The 23,018-nt window shown below is 44.8% G+C and overlaps 1 protein-coding gene across 4 annotated transcripts in view; it reads left to right on the top strand.

Annotated features, from left to right (window-relative positions):
- Positions 1-23,018, top strand: part of aplp2 (amyloid beta (A4) precursor-like protein 2) — a 193,430-nt gene that overhangs the window by 92,003 nt on the left and 78,409 nt on the right. For all 4 annotated transcript variants that reach the window (XM_078205111.1, XM_078205109.1, XM_078205112.1 and 1 more), the window contains exons 4-5: positions 881-993; positions 16,921-17,102. In XM_078205111.1, coding sequence (XP_078061237.1) covers positions 881-993; positions 16,921-17,102 — 295 coding nt within the window. The remainder of the gene's footprint in view (positions 1-880; positions 994-16,920; positions 17,103-23,018) is intronic.

The following is a 23,018-nucleotide window of genomic DNA, read 5'->3' as shown; positions in this document are numbered from 1 at the left end:
GGGCTACATTCACGTTCCTTTGTAGTTTCTTGCGGTCTTGGGCAGAACAGGATCCATCATCATTTCATTCAGCATCAATTTCACCCCTCTCAAGTCACCTTTGGTTCCTTCACCAAATACCTTAAATCTGGATGCTGTTTTTTTGTGTATTTAGTGAGCATATGAGTTGATTTTTTTACTGTTGGGAGCTTTACAAAGCTAATAACCATCTTTTGGATGAGGTTAGAAGATATTAGTTTGACCTTGATGCAGTCTTCAGTGATTTCAACAGGTCTTTATCTGTGAACTACATAAACATTTGGCTTCTCTTTCTGGAAATGTTATATTTGCAACGAGTTGCATGACTCCAATTTGGAATTAGTGGGAGGGGAAGATGACATGATTGTCTTAAGTGAAATCCAATTCCTGTCGGTGTCTCTTTCCTGGTTTTACATTCAATCACCTGAAGTGATTGTATCCTTTTGGTGTTGACACTGAGAATCGTGCGTAAAAGGACATTAGCTCCATCAAAATTTGGAAAATAATCAGAACGTAAATTGATACATTTTAATTGAAAACCGCACTAGAGCCAAAATTTATAATCTGGAATTTTGCAGAAACCTCTGATTGTTGACCAGTTGGTGAAGCTTTGAGTTTAATAGAATGTAATACAGGAGGAAGCCATTTGGCCCATTATACCTGTACTGGCTCTGTGAAAGTTTTCCAATGATCCTTCCAATTAGCCTGCCAAAAAATGTTGAGCGACTTGCATGGAGCTGTGGGTGGTTGAAATCTCTGACAAAATCCACTAATTGTAAGTGTTCCCTTCGGGGATTGAAATCTTATCATTATAATCCTTTTTGAGAATAACAGCAGAGTTTCACTCTTGTGTCTCTGACAGTGGGTGAGTTTGTGAGCGACGTGCTACTGGTTCCAGAAAAATGTCGGTTCTTCCACAAAGAGCAAATGGATGAATGTCGGAGTCATCAGCACTGGCAGTCTGTTGCCAAAGCGGTAAGAGCTAAAGACCCAGGGGATGGGTGGGGTTTCTGGAGTTTGTTGTCTCTCATACATGCAAAACTGGTAAATATACAGATGTTTAATTTGATAATCTGTCGCATTATTTTATTTCTTCTGTTTTGCAATTGTTTGCACCAATCAATAGCCAAGTGATAATTTCTCTCACCAATTAATATTCTCCACAAGCTGAAATCTGGGTCTTTTTGCTTTCCACTAGTGTCGGCCAGCAATTACCTGGCTAATTATAGTTTTGTGCTGTGTTGCCATGGTCCCATTAGACAGTTGGAAATGTTACACAGGGAATATACTAAAACAACTAATTAATGTTTGTTACACAGTCAGACAGAGGATTAGGCTGGTCTGTACTCAACCTCAATTATAGACTAAAATTCTTTAGCATGTCGAGTCTTTTGGATTAAGGCAAAGCTCCGATTGCCACCATGTTGAGTGCAAGCATTCTTGTCAAACCACTTAGACAGTTGTCTTCAGCTCAGACTAGTGCTCATTTGAATTAAGAAAGAACAACAGACAGACCCTATTTACTTTAAAGTTTGAAAACAGCTGAACTTTTCTGATATTAGCATTCTCAAATAAAAGGAAAACTTTCTTTATATAACACCTCTCATAACTTCAGACATTCCCAAAACAGTTTGCAACCAATTAAATAATTTTCACTTTTTTATTAACTCATGGCATATTGCCCATCCCTAGTTGCCTTTTGAGGGCAGTTGACCGTCAGCCATATTGCTGTGGCTCTGTAGTCACACATAGGCCAGACCAGATAAGGATGGCAGATTTCCTTCCTTCATGGACGTTAGTGAACTAGGTGGGTTTTTATCAGCAGATTCTTAATTCCAGATATTTTTTATTGAATTCAAATTCCACCACTGGGATTCAAACCTGGGTCCCAAGAATAGTCACTGAGTTTCTGGATTAATAGTCAAGCGATTACACCACTAGGCCATCGCCTCCCCCTTTGTTTCCTACGTTACTGTTATAAACTGCCAATTTGAAAAGTTCCACAAATAATAATGTGATAATGACCAGAGAATGCGGTGTTGTGGTATAGGTTGAGGGATAACTATTGGCCGAGACACCGGGAAGAACTCCCCTGCTCTTCTTAAAAGATAGTAAGAGTTTTAACAACACCGGCCTTTTGGCTAAGATCAAGTGTAGTATGGATCGCCTGCACTTGGTTGAGGTCATTAGGCTACGCTGAGGCTTCATATGTTTCATATGAAGCAATTTTTAAAAGCGGCATCTCGGCCTTTTGGCTAAGATGCAAATGAGCTCAAGTGTTGGAGGAGGATCCTCCCCCTTCTCCAATCAGCTTGACTCATGTAGATCAGGCCCAGGACAGGGTGGTTTTGGTCTCCCGTCCTGCCTTGTCAGCCTGGATCTGAAATGTCTCAACTTGTTGAGACTCTGAATTGGATTTGATTTGATTGAATTGGAAAAGTATTAAAAAAAAGAGTTTTAACAACACCAGGTTAAAGTCCAACAGGTTTATTTGGTAGCTACCAAATAAACCTGTTGGACTTTAACCTGGTGTTGTTAAAACTCTTACTGTGTTCACCCCAGTCCAACGCCGGCAACTCCACATCACTTCTTAAAAGATCCCATGATACAACTTTTATGTTAATCTGAGAAGTGAAATGGAGTCTTGGTTTGATAGCTTCAATGTTGCGGCACTCCCTCAGTACTGCAATGGAATTTGATTGTGTTCAAATTCCTGTGGAGGAAACTCAAAAGCTTCTGACTCAAAGAACAAAGAAAATTACAGCACAGGAACAGGCCCTTCGGCCCTCCAAGCCTGCACCGACCATGCTGCCTGACTTAACTAAAACCCCCTACCCTTCCATGGACTGTATCGCTCTATTCCCTTAATATACATGTTTATGTCAAGACGCCCCTTAAAAGTCACTATCGTATCTGCTTCCACTACCTCCCCCAGCAATGAGTTCCAGGCACCCACTACTCTGTGTAAAAATTCTGCCTCGTACATCTCCTTTAACCCTTGCCCCTTGCACCTTAAACCTGTGCCCCCCAGAATTGACTCTTTCACCTTGGGAAAAAGCTTCTGACTATCCACTCTGTCCATGCCTCTCATAATCTTGTAGACTTCTATCAGGTCGCCCCTCAACCTCCGTCGCTCCAGTGAGAACAAACCAAGCTTCTCCAACCTCTCCTCATAGCTAATGCCCTCCATACCAGGCAACATCCTGGTAAATCTTTTCTGTGCCCCCTCCAAAGCCTCCACATCCTTCTGGTAGTGTGGCGACCAGAATTGAACACTATATTGCAAGTGCGGCCTAACTAAGGTTCTATAAAGCTGCAACATGACTTGCCAATTTTTTAACTCAAAGCAAGACAACATTCTGAGCCATGGTTGGCACAATGACAACCGAGTGGGCCTGACAAGGATCTTAATGGAACGTCAAAGTTACCAATCTGCTGAGATTCAGATAAACAATTCCAAACATTTTAATTGAGTGGCATGGCATCTTGACAGGTATCAAAAAAAACAACTGGTAGTTGCATTGAAAGATGCCATTGTCACTTGAGCCGCTGAATCCAATTTCACCAGATCAAGGCTCCACACCCAGTGACCCAAGACTACTAGCCCCTTTTGAGTTGGTGAACAGTCTTTGGTTAAGCTTTGTTGGAAAAATATTATTAACTTTTTTTTAGTTAATGAATAAAATAACACCATTTGTGATTTGTGACACTTAGTAATTAATAAAGGCATACAAATAAGACTTGAAACGTTTGGCTAAGGATGATTTGTTACATTAGGGCAGTAGTGTCATAGAATCATAGAAACCCTACAGCACAGAAAGAGGCCATTCGGCCCATCGAGTCTGCACTGACCACAATCCCACCCAGGCCCTACCCCCATATCCCTATATATTTACATACTAATCCCTCGAACCTACGCATCTCAGGACACTAAGGGCAATTTTAGCATGGCCAATCAACCTAACCCGCACATCTTTGGACTGTGGGAGGAAACCGGAGCACCGCGGAAACCCACGCAGACACGAGGAGAATGTGCAAACTCCACACAGACAGTGACCCGAGGCTGGAATTGAACCCAGGTCCCTGGAGCTGTGAAGCAGCAGTGCTAACCACTGTGCTACCGTGCCGCCCTAGTTCATTTGATTTCCACCATCTGGCGTGGCAGGATTCGAACCTGGGTCCCCAGAATATCGGCTGAACATTGTCCAAGCTGAAGAACTGTCCCTGACTGGTTTTTAAATGCTGTCATTTAAACTTCTTGCTATTCTGAATTTGCAGAATGAACCATCTGTTCAATGCAGACTTGCCCTTTTCACCAAACTGGTGAGCATGTTGCTTGTTTGCTGCTGCCATTGCGGAACTGGCATTTTATGAAGTGGAGAAGTTGATACATTTTGGGGAAGTTGGTGGATTCTGACACCATTCTGCATAATATCTGTTCACACTGCTTATCCCAGGATGGATAATGATGTTTACATCAAAACGAATTCCTGCACTAGTGACTGTGGAATTAACTTTTTACCAGTACTGATGAAAGTAATCTCTATGAGTAACAGTCTTATGACAGACATTTAAATTTGTTACTATGTGCAAGCTTCTTACTGCTGTAAACAGTGATCAGTCTTTGGTGTGCCTCAGTTTGTGAAAGATATGGAAATTAGTTCTGTGAAAGTTCAGCATTAATGGGTAATGTGGAAAGAGAATATGCTGTCTGACTATTTTATGAGTCGATAGGAATGGTTCAAAGTGTACATCGGTTCCCAGTGCCGTAACTCTGACTTATTTTATTTTCTGATTTTATTAATCAACCTGGTTACGGTTTTAGAGGATATTTGATTTTTATGTGCGATTAACATTGACTCCACTGCCAATCTTTGATTTTCACATGCACCTCTCAGTGCTGAAACCCTCCTGATGAGCCAGATCAAGCATGTGACATTTGGACTTTGTGTAGGGAGGGTAGTTCCATGAACTGTCCAGAGAAATAACCTTTTTCCTGTGCTTGCTAGTTTTTGGGGAAGTTATTGTCATAGCCAGAAAAATAGTTATCTTTTTCTGATTACTTCTCTGATTTTCTTGATAAAAAACGATCTGAGTGGGTGGTGGGGTTTTTTTTGCGAAGTTTTTTCAGAATTTCTTGGAAGCTGTTGGTGTCCTTCCTTGAAGCTGACTCATCTACATGGGTTCATATCAGAGCTGAGTTGAAACCTTGCCAAAATGTCTGCAGTAAATTCTGTTATTGCCTGATAAGATATTGTTGTTACCCAGCATTCCTCACCCTGCAGTGCAAATTAATCAACAAGATTATACAAAATAAGAGAGAACATTGGTGATACGCAGCAGGTCAGGTAGCGACGGTGGAGAGAGTAACGATTAATGTTTCAAGTAGATTGCCTTTCATCAAAATCGGGGAAAAATGAGACTCAGCTTTTAAGGAAGTGCAGAGACCACAGAGGAAATTTTTTTTAAAAAGGTCTGCGATTGGGTGGACAACAGAAGTGATTAATTGACCAAAGTTTTTTTCACTTCTCAGCGCACTTCCTACACTGCACTGCAGTTACAATGGGACAAGTGAAAAACAGAACATAGTCCAGAGGAACTATGAATGGCAACAGCTGAACTGTTGCCAACAAAATGAAATGGAAGCAGTTGCCATGATCTGAAATAGTTGAACTCAGTGTTGAGTCCAGAAAGTCGTCAAGTAATCAAAAGATTCCTCAAAGCTCTGTTGAACATCAGGTAGAGAAAGTGTTGAGATCCTTCAGGTGGAGTTTCAGGAGTTAGGAAAAAGATTATAAAACAGGACCTTGTTAGGAAAAAGACCTCTAAATTAGTAATTGAGATTGCTCCCAGTGCTATATGCAAGTGAGGACACAAACAGAAAAATAGTGCAGGTGAATATGTGACTGGAGAAGTGCTGCAGGAGGAGAGGTTTGCAGTTTATTAGGGCATTGGGCCAGTTTTGGGGAAGGGATACCTGTACAAAGTGAATGATTTGTACCCAAACAAAGCTTAAAGGTTAGCTTTTACTGGCTTGGTGTTTAAACTAATTTGGCAATGGGTGAGGCCATAAAACAGCAAGAAGGAGTTTTCTTTTTAAAGGTTTTATTTTATTAGTGTCACAAGTAGGCTTACATTAACACGGCAGTGAAGTTACTGTGAAACTCCCCAAGTTGCCACACTCCGGCACCTGTTCGGGTCAATGCATCTAACCAGCACGTCTTTCAGACTGTGGGAGGAAACCGGAGCACCCAAAGGAAACCCACGCAGACACCGTGCCACCTGAAAAATAAAATCAGAAAACAGAGATATAAACAGTAATAAAATTAAGAATATCCTGAAAATTGCAAGGACTTGATTGAGGAAAACAGGAAGAATGACAAACGAGGTGTTAAAATGTACATCAGTATCAGTCGTGTAACTAGTGCGGGTGAATTGCAGGCACAGATTTGCTGCGTGAGGTTACGATGTGAGTAGGCACATTGCTTTGAAGGGAAAAGCTGGCCTTCTGAAGCTAATGTGATCTGGATGATGTGAAGGAAATAAAGGTTAAAATGAAACAGAACAAAGGATTATAACCATTGTCAGGAATTCAGGGGCTGGGACCGCCTGGTGAGGGGGGTGGGGGGAGACGGTTGGGAGTGGGAGAATAAAAATCAAACTGATATTACAGGAAGGCTGTGAGTTGATCGGCTGGTGAGTATAGGAGCTTATTTTCCTTCCTACAAAGATAGAATGTTAATCTAAGCAGCTGGAAAATTAATAATTTCATTTTTCTCGTAAGATTTACGTCAGTTAACCTCCCTATATTTAAGTGGCGTCAGCAGAAGAGAAGGCAGCAGCTAATGAGTATTCTCTCCAGTATGCTTTATCATTTACGAGATGGAGGAATGACAGGGCATCTCTGACATCCGGTGTGCACACCCTGTTCCATGTGGGAACGACAGGACTCTTCCTGGGTCCTGGATAACCATATGTGCAGGAAGTGTTACCCCCTGCAGCAGCTCAAAATCTGGGTTTCAGAACTTGAGCAGCAACTGGTGCTGCTGCAGCACATTTGTGAAGTTCAGAGCTTTGAGGATAACAGCTGAAGAGTCTGCAGGGTGAGGCGGGATAGGTGATCACTAAAAAGCCAAAATGAAACAGCCAGCAGTCCCCTGAGTGCATCTTGCTCTCCAACACACATTCAGTTCCCAATCACGATGAAAGCGGTAGTTCATTTACAGAGTGTAGCCAGAGCTCAGTCTACGGCACCCTGTGTGGCTCAGCCATAAAGATGGATGCAAAAGAGGGCTGGAAAAGCAAAAGATTTAATAGCTAGGGATATGAAAAGGTGGCCACGTGTGAATCCAGGGCGGTGTGTGGCCTCCCTGATGCCAGTGTGAAGAATGCCACTTGAGTGGCAGCAAAACACCATGTGGGGGAGGGTGAACAGTCAACAAAGAACAACAACAAAGAACAGTACAGCACAGGAAACAGGCCCTTCGGCCCTCCAAGCCTGTGCCGCTCCTTGGTCCAACTAGACCAATCGTTTGTATCCCTCCATTCCCAGGCTGCTCATGTGACTATCCAGGTAAGTCTTAAACGATGTCAGCGTGTCTGCCTCCACCACCCTACTTGGCAGCGCATTCCAGGCCCCCACCACCCTCTGTGTAAAAAACGTCCCTCTGATGTCTTAGTTATACTTCGCCCCTCTCAGCTTGAGCCCGTGACCCCTCGTGATCGTCACCTCCGACCTGGGAAAAAGCTTCCCACTGTTCACCCTATCTATACCCTTCATAATCTTGTACACCTCTATTAGATCTCCCCTCATTCTCCGTCTTTCCAGGGAGAACAACCCCAGTCTACCCAATCTCTCCTCATAGCTAAGACCCTCCATACCAGGCAACATCCTGGTAAACCTTCTCTGCACTCTCTCTAACGCCTCCACGTCCTTCTGGTAGTGCGGCGACCAGAACTGGACGCAGTACTCCAAATGTGGCCTAACCAGCGTTCTATACAGCTGCATCATCAGACTCCAGCTTTTATACTCTATACCCCGTCCTATAAAGGCAAGCATACCATATGCCTTCTTCACCACCTTCTCCACCTGTGTTGCCACCTTCAAGGATTTGTGGACTTGCACACCTAGGTCCCTCTGTGTTTCTATACTCCTGATGACTCTGCCATTTATTGTATAACTCCTCCCTACATTATTTCTTCCAAAATGCATCACTTCGCATTTATCCGGATTAAACTCCATCTGCCACCTCTCCGCCCAATTTTCCAGCCTATTTATATCCTGCTGTATTGCCCGACAATGCTCTTCGCTATCCGCAAGTCCATGGTCCATATCAGTATGAATGGCATAAGCGGAAAGACGGTTGTGGTACTGTGGTCACTATTTAGGGATGTAGGTCAGAAATTTGCCAGCAGGACCTGAAAGGTAGTAATCAGTATCACACCAAGATGAACATCAAAATAAGAAGAGAAAGCTGATGAATGTGTGGCTGGAGAGATGGAGCAGGAGGGAGGGTTTTAGATTCCTGGGGCATGGCATCACCTCTGGGAGAAATGGGACCTGTACAGCCCAGGCAGGTTTCATCTAAACAGAATCAGGACCGATTTCAATGCAGGGTGATTTGCTAGTGTTATTAGGAAGCATTTAAACTTAACTTGACAGATTTAGGAACCAGGAGGAAATACCAATATTGAGAGAGATGGATAGTGCTGGAGTAGTAAGCTATTAGGTAGCTTCAGCATAAGGGGGAAAGTGAAAAGTCTAAATTCGGTTTACTGTGCATGCACGTGAATGCACCGTGTGTTAATCATAGGATCCTTGCAGTGCAGAAGGAGGCCATTCAGCCCATCGAGTCTGCACCAACCACAATCCCACCCAGACCCAATCCCCGTAACCCCTCAAAGAACAAAGAAAATTACAGCACAGGAACAGGCCCTTTGGCTCTCCAAGCCTGCACCGACCATACTGTCCATCTGAACTAAAGCCCCCTACCCTTCCGGGGACCATATAGAGACATAGAGGTTTACAGCATTGGAAACAGGCCCTCTATTCCCATCCTATTCATGTCTTTGTCCAGACGCATCTTAAAAGTCACTATTGTATCTGCTCTCTCTACCACTATCAGCAATCTTTATAAATCTCACAATATCCAGTTCTGTGTTGATAGTTTTTGGAACCAGCTCCAATTCCACGTCAATGATGACAGGTTCTGGTCTCGGAAACATTTGCATGTCAGACACCCGGCAGCGAGTTCATATTTACCCTCATATTTACCCTGCTAATCTCCCTGACATTAGGGTTAATTTAGCCTGGCCAATCAACCTAACCTGCACATGTTTGGACTGTGGGAGGAAACCGGAGCACCCGGAGGAAATCCATGCAGACACGGGGAGAATGTGCAACCTCCACATGGATAGTGACCTGAGGCAGGAATTGAACGCGGGTGCTGTGAGGCAGCAGTGCTAACCACTGTGCCACCATGATGAGTTGCAGGCGTCAGTAGCCACTTTTGAAATATGATAATATGATGTGATAATGGGGACCTGGCCCGAAGAAGGTTTAGAACTGGGATTTAAATATTGCTGGGACTGGGATTTAAATATTGCTGGATACAAGGTGTCCAAAGATAGGGAAGGGAGGTGGGGAGGGGGTGGCAGTATTGATTTAAGGAAAATATTGCAGTGCTGTAGTGAGATATTCCAAAGACGTCAAGGACAATCTATTTTGCAAGAGCTTGGGAACAATATAGGTACAATTACCTTGCTAATTTAAAGGCCATCAACTTGTGGAAAAATATAGAGGACCAGATTTGCAAGGAAATTGCAGAGGAGTATAAGTACAATAGTTATAAAGGGTGACTTTATCTGAATATTGACAGGGTAGTAGTAGTGGAAAGGACAACTAAGTGCACAAATGTTTGGAGTGATTCAGGAGAACTTTCTATAGTATGTCCTTGGGACTGAGTTGGGCCAAATGAATCAAATGTCAGTCGGGAGACATTCAGAGCACAGTGTTTAGGTCAGCTAGGAACAATCCAGAGTAAGAATGATGAGCTGGGACAGGGACTATTTCAATGGGACAAGAATGAACCTGGCCTGAATCAATTGGAATAAAAATTGACAGTCTTTAAAGAATAGTTCAGGTACTGTCAAGGAATATTCCCACAAAGGGAAGAGGTAGGGCAAACAAATCCAGACCTCCCTAGATGATGAAAGAGAATGGAGATTAAGATGAAGCAGAAGGTGTGCCTAAGAGATAGATATTATAATTGAGAAGAACCAGGCTGAATATAGAAGGTTCAGAGGGGAAGTGAAAAGTAGAGTATGAAATGAGACTGGCAGCTAACATAAAATGGGACTCAGAAGTTTCCTATAGGCAAATAAATAGTACAAGGGTGGTAAAAGGATGGGTGGGGGGATGAAAAGGGACCGAAAAGGGGTTTAGGCATTTTAGGATTTAGATTGTGACAGGGGCATGGCCGTGCTATTAAATGTATTTATTCTTTGCTTTTTTTCTTTGCCAAAAAGAAGCTACTATGCTGGTTATGTTGAAAGAAAAGGTAGTTCAGAGACTTAAGGATGTAGAATTGATGAGGAGGTATTAAATAGGCAGTCTATATATGAAGTTGAAATGGCACCAGGACCTGATGATACGCATCCATAGATACTGAAGAAAGTGAGAGTGGAAATTGTAGAAGCACTGGCCATACTTTTTCATGATGTGGAGATGTCGGCATTGGACTGGGGTAAACACAGTAAGAAGTTTAACAACACCAGGTTAAAGTCCAACAGGTTTATTTGGTAGCAAAAGCCACACAAGCTTTCGGAGCTCTAAGCCCCTTCTTCAGGTGAGTGGGAATTCTGTTCACAAACAGAGCATATAAAGACACAAACTCAATTTACATGAATAATGGTTGGAATGCGAATACTTACAACTAATCAAGTCTTTAAGAAACAAAACAATGTGAGTGGAGAGAGCATCAAGACAGGCTAAAAAGATGCCATGGCTGTCTTGTCTGGAGACAATACACATCTTTTTAGCCTGTCTTGATGCTCTCTCCACTCACATTGTTTTGTTTCTTAAAGACTTGATTAGTTGTAAGTATTCGCATTCCAACCACTATTCATGTAAATTGAGTCTGTGTCTTTATATGCTCTGTTTGTGAACAGAATTCCCACTCACCTGAAGAAGGGGCTTAGAGCTCCAAAAGCTTGTGTGGCTTTTGCTACCAAATAAACCTGTTGGACTTTAACCTGGTGTTGTTAAACTTCTTACCATACTTTTTCAGCCCTCTTAGACTCAGGATGGCTCCAGAGGACTGGAGAATTGCCAATATTACATTTGTCAGAAAAGATAAGCCCAGAAACTACAAACCAGCTTAGCCTTGGTGGTGAGAAACGCTTAGAAATTCAGGACACAATTAATTAGTCACCTGGACAAATGCGAATTAAAGAAAACAAGCATGTACTTGTTCAGAGCAAATCACTTTTAACTAATTCGCTGGAGTTGTTTGATGACAACAGAGGGGGTTGATGAGGCTAATGCTGGATGTAATGACATGGACTTCCAAAAGGCATTTGGTAAGTGTCTCACAATGGCCTTGTGAGCCACGTTAGAGTTCATGGAATAAAAAGAGCAGTGGCAACATAGATACGTTGGCTGAGTGACAGGAAACAAAGTTGTGGTGAATGGTTTTTCAGATTGGGGGAAGTTTTATGGTGGAACTCCTTCAGGGATGGTGTTAGGACCCCTACTCTTCCCCTTTGGTGTATGGGGTACAATTTTTAAATTCACAGACAACAAAAACTTGGAAGCATTGTGAACTGTGAGGAGGAAAATGCTCAAAAAGACATCGACAGGCTGGTGGAATGGATGGGCAAGTGGCAGATGAAATTTAATGCAGAGAAGTGTGAAGTGATTCATTTTGGTAGAAAGTAAGCAGAGACAATATAAACTAAAGGCATATGGTATGCTTGCCTTTATAGGACAGGGTATAGAGTATAAAAGCTGGAGTCTGATGTTGCAGCTGTATAGAACACTGGTTAGGCCACATTTGGAGTACTGCGTCCAGTTCTGGTCGCCGCACTAGCAGAAGGACGTGGAGGCTTTAGAGAGAGTGCAGAGAAGGTTTACCAGGATGTTGCCTGGTATGGAGGGTCTTGGCTATGAGGAGAGATTGGGTAAACTGGGCTTGTTCTCCCTGGAAAGACGGAGAATGAGGGGAGACCTAATAGAGGTGTACAAGATTATGAAGGGTATAGATAGGGTGAACAGTGGGAAGCTTTTTCCCAGGTTGGAGGTGACGATCACAAGGGGTCACGGGCTCAAGGTGAGAGGGGTGAGGTATAACTCAGATATCAGAGGGACATTTTTTTACACAGTGAGTGGTGGGGGCCAGGAATGCGCTGCCAAGTAGGGTGGTGGAGGCAGACACGCTGGCATCGTTTAAGACTTAGCTGGATAGTCACATGAGCAGTCTGGAAATGGAGGGATACAAACGATTGGTCTAGTTGGTCCAAGGAGCAGCACAGGCTTGGAGGGCCGAAGGGCCTGTTTCCTGTACTGTACTGTTCTTTGTTCTATAGGGTCTCTTCACACCACCTGTCCTCTCTATGGACTGCCATTAGCAAGTTCAGTTGCTGCACATCGGCAGACTGTCTGAATAAAAGCAAATTACTGTGGTGCTGGAATCTGAAACCAAAAGAGAAAATGCTGGAAAATCTCAGCAGGTCTGGCAGCATCTATAAGGAGAGAAGAGCTGATGTTTCAAGTCACTTTCTGTGACTTTCAGCTTTGACAAAGGGTCATCTGGACTCGAAACGTCAGCTCTTTTCTCTCCTTACAGATGTTGCCAGACCTGCTGAGATTTTCCAGCATTTTCTCTTTTGGTGGCAGACTGTCTGACCCTGATCATGCACGATTGCTCTCCTGCGGGCACATTTTCTCTCTCGAGTCTTCCATGGCCAAGGAGCCCATGACAAGCTGAGCTGTGCAATGCTCAAATGTCACTAATTCATAGAATCATAGAAACCCTACAGTGCAGAAAGAGGCCATCTGGCCCATCCAGTCTGCACCGACCACAATCCCACCCAGGCCCTACCCCCACATTCCTACACATTTACCCGCTAATCCCGTTAGCCTACGCATCTCAGGACACTAAGGGGCAATTTTAGCATGGCCAATCAACCTAACCTGCACATCTTTGGACTGTGGGAGGAAACACACGCAGACACGAGGAGAATGTGTAAACTCCACACAGACAGTGATCCAAGCCGGGAATCGAACCCAGGTCCCTGGAGCTGTGAAGCAGCAGTGCTAACCACTGTGCCACCGTGCCGATTGAAGATAGCAGTACCAGTGGTTGTCTCTCTCAGGCCTGACTGTGTGGTATTTATACGTTCTGTGATCAGAACAGCATCCAGGTACTCTGTGCAGGATAGACTTCAGACACTAAATGCTGCTAACATCAACTGATCTCTCCCTCCTATTTGCTACATGTTACTCAGGCCACATTAACACAATCCAGACTTGACTCATGGAGGAGGTGGGCAGGAATGGTGCAGACTGCAGCAGGAGGCCACGGGAACAATCCCCAGCATTAGATACGCAGATCAGAGTGGGGAAGAGAGGATCTCAATCTTAGTTGAGAGAGGAGAAGGAAATACTCAATGTGGAGGAAGTCCAGTGCTTTCATATGGGAGCTGGAGGAACACTCCTGTCAAAGCCTACACTGGATACTGAACACCTATCAACAAGAAAAAATAGCGTGAGATTCTGAATTGCATCATCAAACCTAGGCTTTTAAATCTCAGGTCTCACAGGCTTGGAGTGAAGGCCTCACTCGTACTCTATCCAAAAAAGTCCATCAACTTTACGCTTTACACATGATGAATTGAAATCTGGTGTGTTTATGCTGCCAAATGTTTAATGTTATTCTTGCCATGCAGAGTGTGGAGGTCATAATTGGGGCTCAGTGATTCAAGCTTGGCCTTTCATTATTTGTATGGCTCAAGGCTCCATTGGGCAACACATTTATTGATTCATCTTATGCTGCACAGTCAGTTTGCACCAACTTCCACAGTGGCTGCCATAGGATTTGTACGTTCGGGGGCTGAAACAAAAAGAGTAATTCGGAGACTATTTTATAGAGTCATAGAAGTTTACAGCATGGAAACAGGCCCTTCGGCCCAACTTGTCCAAGCCACCCTTTTTTTTAAACCGTTATGCTAGTCCCAATTGGCCGCATTTGGCCCATATCCCTCTATACCAGTCTTACTCATGTAACTGTCTAAATGCTTTTTAAAAGACAAAATTGTACCCGCCTCTACTACTACATCTGGCAGCTTGTTCCAGACACTCTCCACCCTCTGCGTGAAAAAATTGCCCTTATGGACTCTTTTGTATCTCTCCCCTCTCACCTTAAACCTAAACCTCTAGTTTTAGACTCCCCTACCTTTGGGAAAAGATATTGACTATCTAGCTGATCTATGCCCTCATTATTTTATAGACCTCTATAAGGTCACCCCTCAGCCTCCTACGCTCCAGAGAAAAAAGTCCCAGTCTATCCAGCCTCTCATAACTCAATCCATCAAGTCCTGTAGCATCCTAGTAAATCTTTTCTACATTCTTTCTAGTTTAATAATATCCTTTCTATAATTAGGTGACCAGAACTGTACAGAGTATTCCAAGTGTGGCCTTACCAATGTCTTGTACAATTTCAACAAGACATTCCAACTCCTGTATTCAATGTTCTGACTGATGAAACCAAGCATGCCGAATGCCTCCTTCACCACTCTGTCCACCTGTGACTCCACTTTCAAGGAGCTATGAGCCTGCACCGCTAGATTTGGATAAAAGCAATGCGTTAGGAGAGAGTGCGTGTAATACAGGATGCCACACCTAAACTTGACTCCATGAGGTCTTGCCTTGCAAAAAAGAGTATTGATCAATACATTGCAGAAAGCACAGCATAATGTGAAAAGGACTTCTGATGAAACATTTGCTGGTACAGAACTGTAATGTAAACGGACACTGACAACACTAGTCAGATGCATTTTTGATTTGATTTATTATTGTCACATGTATTGGGATACAGTGAAAAGTCTTGTTGTAAGCTATAAAGACAAAGCATATCGTACGTAGAGTACATGGGGGAGAAGGAAAGGAGAGGGTGTAGATTATAATGTTGCAGTCATAGCTAAGGTGTAAATTATATTTTTGTATAGAAAACTGCTTTGGCCTCAGCTAGACTACTGGAAGATGATTAGTGCTGGTTAGCGCTGCTGCCTCGCCGCCGTTAGCGCTGCTGCCTCGCCGCCGTTAGCGCTGCCGCCTCGCCGCCGTTAGCGCTGCCGCCTCGCCGCCGTTAGCGCTGCCGCCTCGCCGCCGTTAGCGCTGCCGCCTCGCCGCCGTTAGCGCTGCCGCCTCGCCGCCGTTAGCGCTGCCGCCTCGCCGCCGTTAGCGCTGCCGCCTCGCCGCCGTTAGCGCTGCCGCCTCGCCGCCGTTAGCGCTGCCGCCTCGCCGCCGTTAGCGCTGCCGCCTCGCCGCCGTTAGTGCTGCCGCCTCGCCGCCGTTAGCGCTGCCGCCTCGCCGCCGTTAGCGCTGCTGCCTCGCTGCCGTTAGTGCTGCTGCCTCGCCGCCGTTAGTGCTGCTGCCTCGCCGCCGTTAGTGCTGCTGCCTCGCCGCCGTTAGCGCTGCCGCCTCGCCGCCGTTAGCGCTGCCGCCTCGCCGCCGTTAGCGCTGCCGCCTCGCCGCCGTTAGCGCTGCCGCCTCGCCGCCGTTAGCGCTGCCGCCTCGCCGCCGTTAGTGCTGCCGCCTCGCCGCCGTTAGCGCTGCCGCCTCGCCGCCGTTAGCGCTGCCGCCTCGCCGCCGTTAGCGCTGCCGCCTCGCCGCCGTTAGCGCTGCCGCCTCGCCGCCGTTAGCGCTGCAGCCTCGCCGCCGTTAGCGCTGCCGCCTCGCCGCCGTTAGCGCTGCCGCCTCGCCGCCGTTAGCGCTGCCGCCTCGCCGCCGTTAGCGCTGCCGCCTCGCCGCCGTTAGCGCTGCCGCCTCGCCGCCGTTAGCGCTGCCGCCTCGCCGCCGTTAGCGCGGCATTAGCGCCGTTAGCGTGACATAAGATTATGGTCACATTATCAGTAACCCCCACAGCTTGCCTCCTGGATTTGCAGGCTGTCCTGTCTGGAGACAATACACATCTCTTTAACCTGTGCTTAATGCTCCCTCCACCCACATTGTCTGTATCTTTAAGATCTGGCTGGCTGTAGGGATTCGCATTCTAATCAGTATTCTGTAACTTGATTTTTGTGTCTCTGTGCCCTGTTTGAGAGCAGATTTCCACTCCATCTGACGAAGGAGCAGCGCTCCGAAAGCTAATGGTATTTGCTACCAAATAAACCTGTTGGACTTTAACCTGGTGTTCTTAAAACTCTTACTGTGTTCACCCCAGTCCAACGCCGGCATCTCCACATCCTTTGGGCAAGCCAGTTCTGGATCCACAGGGCAGCAGCACCTTGGATCCCATGCCCTCTCACTTTTTCTAGAAGCCTTGCATGGGGGACCTTATCGAACACCTTGCTAAAATCCATATAAACCACATCTACCGCTTTCCCTTCGTCAATGTGTTTAGTCACATTTTCGAAGAACTCCACCAGGCTCGTTTATCCAGCATTTTCTCTTTTTATAGGCAAGACAATCCAGGCTATAGTTGTGGTGCATCCAAACAATAATTCAGTGTGGGATCAAAACCACTGACCAGACAATTGCTTGGCTTTGTAACTACGTGCATGCTAAATATTACTGAGTAATTACTGATCAGTGTCTCATTATCTAGTTGGACAAATGTTATTGCCTTCTATTGTTGGTTGTTGAGCCTGAAGTGTGAATGTGTTCCTGCTGTTCTGTTTCAGGCTTGTGCTGCTGAGTCTATGATTCTCCACACCTATGGAATGTTGCTTCCTTGTGGCATCGACAGGTTTCATGGCACCGAGTACGTCTGCTGCCCTCAAAACAAAATTGATGATGTGAATTCTGAAAAGTCTGATCTTCAGAATCTGGATGAAGATGAAGAGGATGAAATTGCTGATGCAAGGTACTGCTGACACTTGTGAAAAATAATGAGACTTTTAGAGGAAACAGAGTAGATTAGGAGACCTTACACAATGAATTACATTGACCACTGTAACTTTGCATTCTGTGCTATCATCTGCACTGCTCATTGGTACTTCTGTGTCAGGTGGTATTTGCACTTCAGATAAAGTGGGATCTTCCCTTCCGAACCCATGTTGACGCTTGATGGGCCAAAGGGCCTGTTCCTGTGCTGTACTGTTCTTTTTCTTTGTTGTTCTAATTTATTCTGCCAGTTACTAATGTAAAGTTATTGAGTCTGTGGGCTCTCTGACTCTAATGTTTTCAAGTTATAAGCCTTGATGTAGGTCCAGTCCATACATTCAGTTTTACACAACTGTAAGAATTAGATTCTGTGTATGATAAACACCATCTTGTCAGGTAATTCCCAGCTCGATGCTTATAATAAACACATACATTTTAAAACATAAATGTGATTTTACATTTTCACAGGATGGTGCAATATTACCAATTAGCTCCACGTATGTCTATGTGTCATGAAGATCTTGCAAAGTTTTACATTTCTTCCTGGCATTATTCATAGAAACTAGAAGCAGGAGTAGGCCATTGGGTCCTTCAAGCCTGCTCCATCATTCATTATAATCATGGTTGATCATCAAATTCAATAGCCTGATTCCACACACGCACACACACACACACCCCTCCAATTCCTTGGTCCCTTTAGCCCCAAGAGCTATATCTAATTTATTCTTGAAATCAGAAAATGTTTTGGCCTCAACTACTTTCTGTGATATTGAATTCCATACATTCACCACCCTCTGGCTGAAGAAATTTCTCCGCACCTCATCAAACTATGACCCCTGGTTCTGGACCCCCACACCATCGGAGACATTCTATTTGAATCTACTCTTGTCTAACCCTGTTAGAATTTTATAAGGTTCTATGAGATCCCCTCTCACTCTTCTAAACGCCAATGAATATAATCATGACTAACTTAGTCTGTCCTCATATGACAGAGCTGCCATCTCAGGAATCAACCTGGTAGACCTTTGCTATACTCCCTCTATAACAAGGACATCCTTCTTCAGCTTAGGACAACAAAACTGCATGCAATATTCTAGGTGTGGCCTCACTAACGCCGTGTACAATTGCAGTAAAACATCCCTATTCCTATACTCAAATCCGCTCGCTATGAAGGCCAACGTACCAATGCCTTCTTTACTATTCATAGCAGCATCAGCATTCAAGTTTTTTAACAGGAAGCTTGGGATAGGAAGGAAGCACACTTTGGACTGAACAGAAATGTGTTCGGTGTCGGTTTTAGTTGATCTTGAACTCTATGGCTGAAGAGCGTTATGTAGGACTGCTGCTGTGCAGAAAGACTCATATTATGCAGTAAACTCCTACCTTCAAACACTACTTGCTCAGACTTGCAAATGTCCAAAGGGTGCCAGATCTGTCTGTTCTGTGTGAATAATATTGGCAGATAGAGGAAGGAATAACAGCTTGTTGCTTGTAATGTTTGCAGCCAGTCAAACAGACACGAGAATGAGCTTGTGGAATGGGGATCAACAGATTGACAAGCTATTCCGCGTCATCACCTCTGTTTTGTAATGCGTCCAGCACCTGCTATCCTTTAATTTTGTTGTGGTATCTGGCATTTGCCAAATCTTATCATCTGCTTAAAGGACCCCAAACCAATCAGGTAATAAGACCAGATAGTTAGTGATTCTGTCAGATATAGGATGCATGTGAATTTCTAGGAGGTACGTATCCCACTTAAATAAGTCAGGAGAACTTTGGTGCAAGTTCAAAACATTATGAACCAGAAAAAGACCCAGCTGGTCTATCCTGCCTAGCACAAACTGTTAATTGTTATGGTGCAACTTGTGCACACTATAATCCTCTTCCTCTCCCCTCTATCAGGCAATACCCTCCAACGACCTCACCCATTTCCCACCTAGGAGAGGGAAAACCCAAGACCAACTTAGGACGAACAAAAAACATTCAGGAAATCCCTGTCTGAACCCAGCAGTGATCAAACCTGTTTCAGGTGGCCACAATGCCTAAGACATTTCCTCAGTGCTCATCTGCTTTCTGTGTGCAGTGATCGTGGCCATACTTGGGGGTACAGCTAATCCATATTTTCTTCATCAGCCATCAGTTAATTGCGTAAGCCAGCGATTCTTGGAATAGAAATATCTGCTGCCTAATCTAGTTGTATTTTTATGTAACTGATGTTCATGTCCCTAGATCACCCTAACCTCTCCAACTCATAGCTTATCCACATGAGCCATCTATATAATCTGTTCATTTTATGAAGATCTCATTCAAATCTCCTGCTCTTTTCTGGAATAAAAAATTGAGTTCTTCAAGTCTATTGGGATCCTTTAAACAAGATATTAATCTCTGGCTTCGTGGTCACCCACATTGTGGCATCCAAAATGCAGCACAGTTCCAAACGTGACCCAACTAAGATCTTGTATAGGAACAGTATAGTATTTTGGTTTTAAAATTGATTATTCTGGCAATACATTTTAGCTCACTTTTGCAGGATTCCAAGCACTAGTTATGGACCTATACGGTTTCTTGGATTACAATAGCCATATATTTCTCCCACCCAACAGTCTAGAGCTTGCACTCCTATAAATGCTTAGCCTGCTAGGTACGGGTTCACTTCCCTCATCATGTTTAAGTCTGCCTGTAATCTGTTTTGTCACTCGGGTCCTAAGACCCATCTAATTTTTAACATCATCCGTGAACTTGTAAAGAGCATCCTCAACACTTTTATCCAAATACAGTGATGCTGATAAAAGATTGAAGCGTCAGCAGCAATCCTCACTTGTAAGTGGTCCCCATGGAGAACGATTGCTATTAATAACAAGCTTCTGTCTGCGGGAATGCAGTCAATTCCTATCTGAGCCAAAATTTGCCAGTTAATCTCACAGGACTCAATCTTATTAATTAACTGGAGTAAAAGCTACCAAAGGCCATTTGGAAATCAACGTGTACTGTGTCAACCAAGTAGTTAAAATCCACCAATTAATGACATGCCCAAACAGTTCAACCAGGCTGGTGAGACAAGACCTCTTTGAAACACCTTGTTGAGGCTCGTAATCTTCTCCCTGCCAAGGTGGCCATTCTACATACCACATTGATCGCGAGCAATGTATCTCCAACTGTAATGAAGCTAATGGACCTCTAACTTGCCAGTTCAGACTTTCTGCCCTTTCAAATACTGGTGCCACATCGACTTGCCTCGAGTTCAGAGTCTCCCAATTTCTTTGAGCCCTGGAACCTCAAGTGACCTCCCAAGAGCATTGGGGAATCCCAAGCATTCTTAATGTCGATTTATTGCCGTGAAATAGGTATGAACACAGAAATCAAATCGAAACAAGTCTTTTCCAGCTATATTTATACATATATTGGAATTAGCAAGAGATACACAGTCACAATACATTCACCAGCTATCCCAAGGCACCAAACCTCCCACCCTGCTCCTTTCATGAGGCTCGAATCCCACCCTTTCCTGAGGCAGCGCTGCTGCCCGGAGGCTACCCACAGTTTCCCCTCATCGCTGCAACCCAGCTTCCAGCCGATTCCAGCTCGCGCTTCACCTCGGCCTTGCTGTTGGCCACTGACGTTTCTGCCCAGCAACAGGGAGATAGAATAAATGAAATGGACCAATCAGAGCAAGACCTATTGGAGATCTGGATGCTGGTAGGCTGGTCAGCATATCAGCATGCGGTGCTCCAAGAGATCTTGCTCTGATTAGCCCATTTCGTTTCTCTATTACGTTTAAAATTTTGCACATTGGAACTGGCGTTTTCCTGATGGTGCCATCAGCTTGGTGGAACCCCTGGAGAACCTTCATGAACCCGCGAGGGTCTGCGAACCCCAGTTTGGGAACCCCTGCTCGAGTCCATAGAAACAGTCCTAAACTCTTGTGAGCTATTAAATAGATGAGCATATAGCTCAAACTGCACAACTCCCAGCTCTTGGAGCACTCCAGTCAGATATAGCAGGGCGATCAGTTTTAATCTGCTGTCAGAAACAGCAGGGCGATCAGTTTTGAGGGCCTTCTTACCAGGATCATATACACGTTCACATGGATGTAGAACTTGACCATCAATCCTTCAATTTATGGTTAACTTATCATCATCTGTTGTGAATACTGATGTAAAGTTGTCATTTAAAACCTTTGCATATACTGGGATTTTAACTGAATCTGCTCTGAGGAATCCTTGACATTCCTTAATGGCCATCTGATTGCGAACATGATTGAACAAGACTTTGGTATAGAACATAGAACATAGAAAGCCACAGCACAAACAGGCCCTTCGGCCCACAAGTTGCGCCGATCACATCCCCACCTCTAGGCCTATCTATAGCCCTCAATCCCATTAAATCCCATGTACTCATCCAGAAGTCTCTTAAAAGACCCCAACGAGTTTGCCTCCACCACCACCGACGTCAGCCGATTCCACTCACCCACCACCCTCTGAGTGAAAAACTTACCCCTGACATCTCCTCTGTACCTACCCCCCAGCACCTTAAACCTGTGTCCTCTCGTAGCAACCATTTCAGCCCTTGGAAATAGCCTCTGGGAGTCTACCCTATCCAGACCCCTCAACATCTTGTAAACCTCTATCAGGTCACCTCTCATCCTTCGTCTCTCCAGGGAGAAGAGACCAAGCTCCCTCAACCTATCCTCATAAGGCATGCCCCCCAATCCAGGCAACATCCTTGTAAATCTCCTCTGCACCCTTTCAATGGCTTCAACATCTTTCCTGTAATGAGGTGACTAGAACTGCGCGCAGTACTCCAAGTGGGGTCTAACCAGGGTCCTATAAAGCTGCAGCATTATCTCCCGACTCCTAAACTCAATCCCTCGATTAATGAAGGCCAGTACGCCGTACGCCTTCTTGACCGCATCCTCCACTTGCGAGGCCGATTTAAGAGTCCTATGGACCCGGACCCCAAGGTCCTTCTGATCCTCTACACTGCTAAGAATGGTACCCTTCATATTATACTGCTGCTTCATCCCATTGGATCTGCCAAAATGGATCACCACACACTTATCCGGGTTGAAGTCTGTCTGCCACTTCTCCGCCCAGTCTTGCATTCTATCTATGTCTCGCTGCAACTTCTGACATCCCTCCAAACTATCCACAACACCACCTACCTTGGTGTCGTCAGCAAACTTACCAACCCATCCCTCCACTTCCTCATCCAGGTCATTTATGAAAATGACAAACAGCAAGGGTCCCAGAACAGATCCCTGGGGCACTCCACTGGTCACTGACCTCCATGCAGAGAAAGACCCCTCCACAGCCACTCTCTGCCTTCTGCAGGCAAGCCAGTTCTGGATCCACAAGGCAACAGCCCCTTGGATCCCATGCCCTCTCACTTTCTCAAGAAGTCTTGCATGGGGGACCTTATCGAACGCCTTGCTGAAGTCCATATAGACCACATCCACCGCTCTTCCTTCGTCAATGTGTTTGGTCACATTTTCAAAGAACTCAACCAGGCTCGTAAGGCACGACCTGCCCTTGACAAAGCCGTGCTGACTACTTTTGATCATACTAAACTTCTCTAGATGATCATAAATCCTGTCTCTCAGGATCCTCTCCATCAACTTACCAACCACTGAGGTTAGACTCACCGGTCGGTAATTTCCCGGGCTGTCCCTGTTCCCTTTCTTGAATATAGGGACCACATCTGCAATCCTCCAATCCTCCGGAACCTCTCCCGTCTCCATCGACGATGCAAAGATCATCGCCAAAGGCTCCGCAATCTCCTCCCTCGCCTCCCACAGTAACCTGGGGTACATCCCATCCGGTCCCGGCGACTTACCAACCTTGATGCCATTCAATAGTTCCAACACATCCTCTTTCTTTATGTCCACATGCTCGATCCT

The sequence above is a fragment of the Mustelus asterias genome, unplaced genomic scaffold, assembly GCF_964213995.1.
Source record: "Mustelus asterias unplaced genomic scaffold, sMusAst1.hap1.1 HAP1_SCAFFOLD_564, whole genome shotgun sequence".
In the NCBI taxonomy this organism is placed as follows: Eukaryota; Metazoa; Chordata; class Chondrichthyes; order Carcharhiniformes; family Triakidae; genus Mustelus; species Mustelus asterias.
This window is presented reverse-complemented; position numbering and strand designations above follow the sequence as displayed.